The sequence below is a fragment of the Fukomys damarensis genome, unplaced genomic scaffold (genome assembly GCF_012274545.1).
Source record: "Fukomys damarensis isolate Sample0158 unplaced genomic scaffold, DMR_v1.0_HiC HiC_scaffold_38, whole genome shotgun sequence".
In the NCBI taxonomy this organism is placed as follows: Eukaryota; Metazoa; Chordata; class Mammalia; order Rodentia; family Bathyergidae; genus Fukomys; species Fukomys damarensis.
The window spans coordinates 36,040,594-36,044,845 of NW_022900950.1; the positions used below are offsets into that span (position 1 = coordinate 36,040,594).

The following is a 4,252-nucleotide window of genomic DNA, read 5'->3' on the forward strand; positions in this document are numbered from 1 at the left end:
ATATTGCTGTGGTATGATGCTTTTAATTCTTTCAGGAAGATACTAAGAAGAGAAATAGTTGGGTGAAATGGAACTCATTGTTTTAATTTTTTGAGGAATCTCCACACTGATTTCCAGAGTGGTTGCATGAGTCTACACTCCTGCCAACAGTGAAGAAGGGTTTCTTTTTCCCCACAATCCCACCAGCATTTGTTATTGGCTGACTCCTTGATAATAGCCATTCTTTCTGGATGAGATGGAGTCTCGGTATTATTTTAATTTGGATCTCATGAATGACCAGTGATGTTGAATATTTTTTCATATATTTTACTGTTTCTATTTCTTATTTGAGAAGTGTCTATTCATTTTAGGTGCCCATTTTTGGAATGAGTCTTTAAATTTGGGTCTGATATTTTTGAGTTCTTTATATATCCTAGATAGTAGTCCTTTATCTGAGGAATACCTGGAAAACATTTTTCCCACTCTAGGTTGTCTGTTTACTCTGTTGGTGGTTTCTCTTTAATAAGCGAGATCCCAGTTGTTGATTCTTTGTAATAGTACCTGTGCAGTTGGGGTTTTGTTCTTAAAGTCTTTGCCCACACCGATGTTTTCTAGAGCTCTACCTATTCCATCTTCCAGCAGATTGTTTCTGTTTTAATATTTAAATCTTTAATCCATTTCGATTTAGTTAGTATATGGTGAAAGATATGGATCTGGTTTCAATCTTAGACATGTGGAAAACCAGCTTTTCCTGCACCATTTAGTGAAGGAGCTGTCTTCCGGTGAAGGTACTTGGCTTCTTTGTCAAAGATAAGGTGGCTGAGCATGTCTGGAGTTGTTTGTGCATTTTCCAGTCTGTTCCATTGATCCTCAGGCCTGTTCTTTTTCCAATAGCATGCCATTTTTATCACAGCATTGTAGCATAATTTCAAGTCAGGGATTGTGATGCCCCCTGCCTTGCCTTTGTTGCCCAGAATTGCCTTTATTCTCCTGGGTCTCTTTTGGGAATGTCTTTCTTTTTTGTTGTTGTTTTGTTGTTGTTGTTGCTATTGTTTGGTTTTGTTGGTTGGTTGGGGTTTTTTTGTTTTTATTTTTTGTTTTGGTACTTTAGAACTTGGGACCTTGCTCTTGGAAAGCAGACAGCAGAACCACTGAACTAAATCCCCGGCCCAGGAATCTCTTTCTTGAAGAGCTTTTTTTCCCTTTTTTGCTTTCAAGATTTACCCGCTCCCTTTCTGATCTGGCCTCACACTTACTGGCAATAATCACAGGAATGATGCCCCTCTTGAGTCCATCTGCATGAGACTTTTTTAGATCTGTTTTGTTCATCTGCTGACTCCTCATTCGGGGGATTTGGAAGGGAGAAAGACAGATTAGAGTGCAGTTAAGGGGCAGTTAAAGAGTAGGAGAGAGAATATAGTCAGTTGTTTCAGGAATTGCCAAAGACAGAAGCAGAAAAAAGAGTCAGTATTTGGAGGAGGAAGTCAGATCAAAAGGAACAAGTTTAAGCTTACATTTTAAGATGCAAAAATGTATTTTTATTTCAATGCTGGTAGATAATGCCTACTAGAGAGAAAAAAACATTGTGATGCATGTGTTAGCTTTCTGTTACTATTGCAAAAGCCTGAGATAACTAACTTACAAATCTCTAAAACTGGCCACAGTTTTAGAGATTCTAGTTCCCGATATGTTGGTTTCATTGCTTTTGAACACATTGTGGCAGGAGTGTGTGGTTGAGCAAAAGTGCTCACTTCATGACCAGTGTGCAAGAGGAAGAGAAAGGGGTCCTTTAAGGGTACACCCACAGTGACCCAAAGGCCCCTCTTCTCAATACTGTTGTGCTGGAGGTGAATTTCAAAATGAATTCTGGAGGAGACATCTTTATCCAAACTATAGTAAAGAAAGGGGCAGTACCTGGAGGAGCAAACAGGATCGAAGAGTGAGAATATGAAAGGATGAAGAATAAAGAGATTTGAAAAGATAAGGAGTGATATTAAGGTGAAACCAAGAATAGGAAAGGGGATTCAGGTGTGATGATTTCTTTTTTTCTTTTTTTTGGTACTGGGGATCAAACTCATTACCTTGCACCTGCTAAATCCCAGGCCCTCAGGTGTGAGTTCTATGAATATTCTCTGTAATAAGAAAAAAAATTGTCTAAAATCTCATTTTTGAGGAAGAACCCTATGTAAATTTAAATCATTTTATTGATCATTTCATTAAGTAGAGTTTTTATTTGTATGTTATTTTGATACATGATAAATTTCTGAAATTATAGATCATATGTTTGCACATAAAAACTTGAACAGTCTTGGCTATAGTTTTGTGTTTTTGTTTTTTTTTGGGGGGGGGTTGTGGGTTTTTTTGGTACAGAGGATAATCATGTCACAGTTGTTGAATTCCGTGTCTGATGTGGTTTCTTGTTTCTTCTATATTTATTTCCTCAGGGCTCTGTGTGACACTCCAGGTGTGGATCCTAAGCTTATCTCTAGAGTTTGGGTCTATAATCACTACAGATGGATCATATGGAAACTGGCAGCTATGGAATTTGCTTTTCCTCAGCAATTTGCTAATAGATGCCTAAGCCCAGAAAGGGTCCTTCTTCAACTAAAATACAGGCAAGTTTAAAGCATTATGCTAAGTAATCATCTCCTGTCGTACGATCCAGACCTCTTCGGTGTGATTTCCTTGTCTTCATGTTGTATAAAGTTGTTCTCTCATCTCCCAGCCCTCACTTAAGAGAGACCACACATTTGCATGCTCTTGCTTCCCTCTTCCCTACTCCCTCATTAACCTCCAGTTGTATGAAAAGAATGTGAATTACTAATTTGATCCATTATTCGGGATTTGCTAAATTAGCTTTTTTTTTTGCTTTTTTAACAATGTAAGACAGTATATTTCTGACTAAAAATGTTTAGATTATCTTTAAAGTATTTCTTTGATAAATTTTCTTAATTATTTGGTGGCTTTGTTTACAGTGAAATTCTAAAGGCACAATTCCTAAAATAAGCATTTAAAACATTTTTAGATATGACGTGGAAGTTGATAGAAATAGAAGATCAGCTTTAAAAAAGATAATGGAAAGGGATGATACACCTGCAAAAACACTTGTTCTGTGTGTTTCTGACATTGTTTCATCAAACACAAATACACCTGAAACTTCTAGCAATAAAACCAGTGTTGCAGATACCAAGAAAGTGGCCGTTATCGAACTTACAGATGGATGGTATGCTGTCAAGGCCCAGCTAGATGCTCCTCTCTTAGCTCTCTTAAAGAGTGGGAGGCTGGCTGTGGGTCAGAAGATCATTATCCACGGAGCAGAACTGGTGGGCTCTCCTGATGCCTGTACACCGCTTGAAGCCCCAGATTCTCTCATGCTAAAGGTAAATTAAATCAATGCACGTTGTTCTCTTTTAGTACTTGAAATATCTCATTCCAGGCTCTCCTTGCCCCAAGGGTTTGTGTTAAAAAGTCTGCTTTGATTCTGATGGGCTTTCCTTTATATGTGATTTGTTTCTTTTCTCTTACTGCTTATAGTATTTTGTTCTTCTGTTGGGTTTCTGGGATCTTGATTATTACATGTCTAGATGTAGATTTTTTTTTTTTTTTTATTGTAGCTAGTTGGGGTCCTATATGCCTCAGTTATGTGAATGTCAAATTCTTCCCCTCTGTTTGGGAAGTTTTCTGTCATTAATTCTGTGAACAGCTTCTTAAAGTCATTTGTATTTTCTCCTGCTACTTAATGGATTCCTATCAGACTTATGTTATTCTTCTTTGCATCATCTAGGAGTTGTTGGATCAATTTGTCATGATCCCGTACTGTTTTTAAGAGACCTCTCTTTTCATGGTCACTGACTGCAATCTTATCTTCTATATCTATCTTCGCATTCTTTTATTATGTTGCGTACACTTTCTATGGAGTGTTTAATCTCCTGGATTATGAATTCCATTTCTTTCCTGTGTTGGGCGTTTATTGTTTCCATTTCTTTCTTATGCTGGGCCTTCATGGCTTCTATCATGGTCCTGAGATCATCTATTTTTTTGTCAGTTTCTGCTCTAGAGTCTCGAATCACGACTTCCATTTTGCTCACTATCTCTATAGTTATCTGGGAAATTATTTCTGCTTTGAATTTTTCCAGAGCCTGATTGATCTGTTTTGTTACTTCCTGTGCTTTGAGTTCAGGGTGTCCTGGTGGCTCACTATCGGCCTCTTCATCCTCATTTGCCCTACTGTTTGCCATTGGTAAACTGGAAGTCTGTCCTTGTGTCTTGCTTA

The 4,252-nt window shown here is 37.7% G+C and overlaps 1 protein-coding gene and 1 long non-coding RNA gene across 7 annotated transcripts in view; one reads left to right on the forward strand and one right to left on the reverse strand.

Moving 5' to 3' along the window:
- Positions 1-4,252, forward strand: part of Brca2 (BRCA2 DNA repair associated) — a 70,261-nt gene that overhangs the window by 41,592 nt on the left and 24,417 nt on the right. For all 6 annotated transcript variants that reach the window (XM_010623898.2, XM_010623903.2, XM_010623904.2 and 3 more), the window contains 2 exons: positions 2,424-2,594; positions 3,005-3,359. In XM_010623898.2, the coding sequence (XP_010622200.1) occupies positions 2,424-2,594; positions 3,005-3,359 (526 nt within the window). The remainder of the gene's footprint in view (positions 1-2,423; positions 2,595-3,004; positions 3,360-4,252) is intronic.
- The window catches only part of LOC117284615, a 32,845-nt gene that overhangs the window by 23,659 nt on the left and 4,934 nt on the right, over positions 1-4,252 (reverse strand). The window lies entirely within an intron of this gene.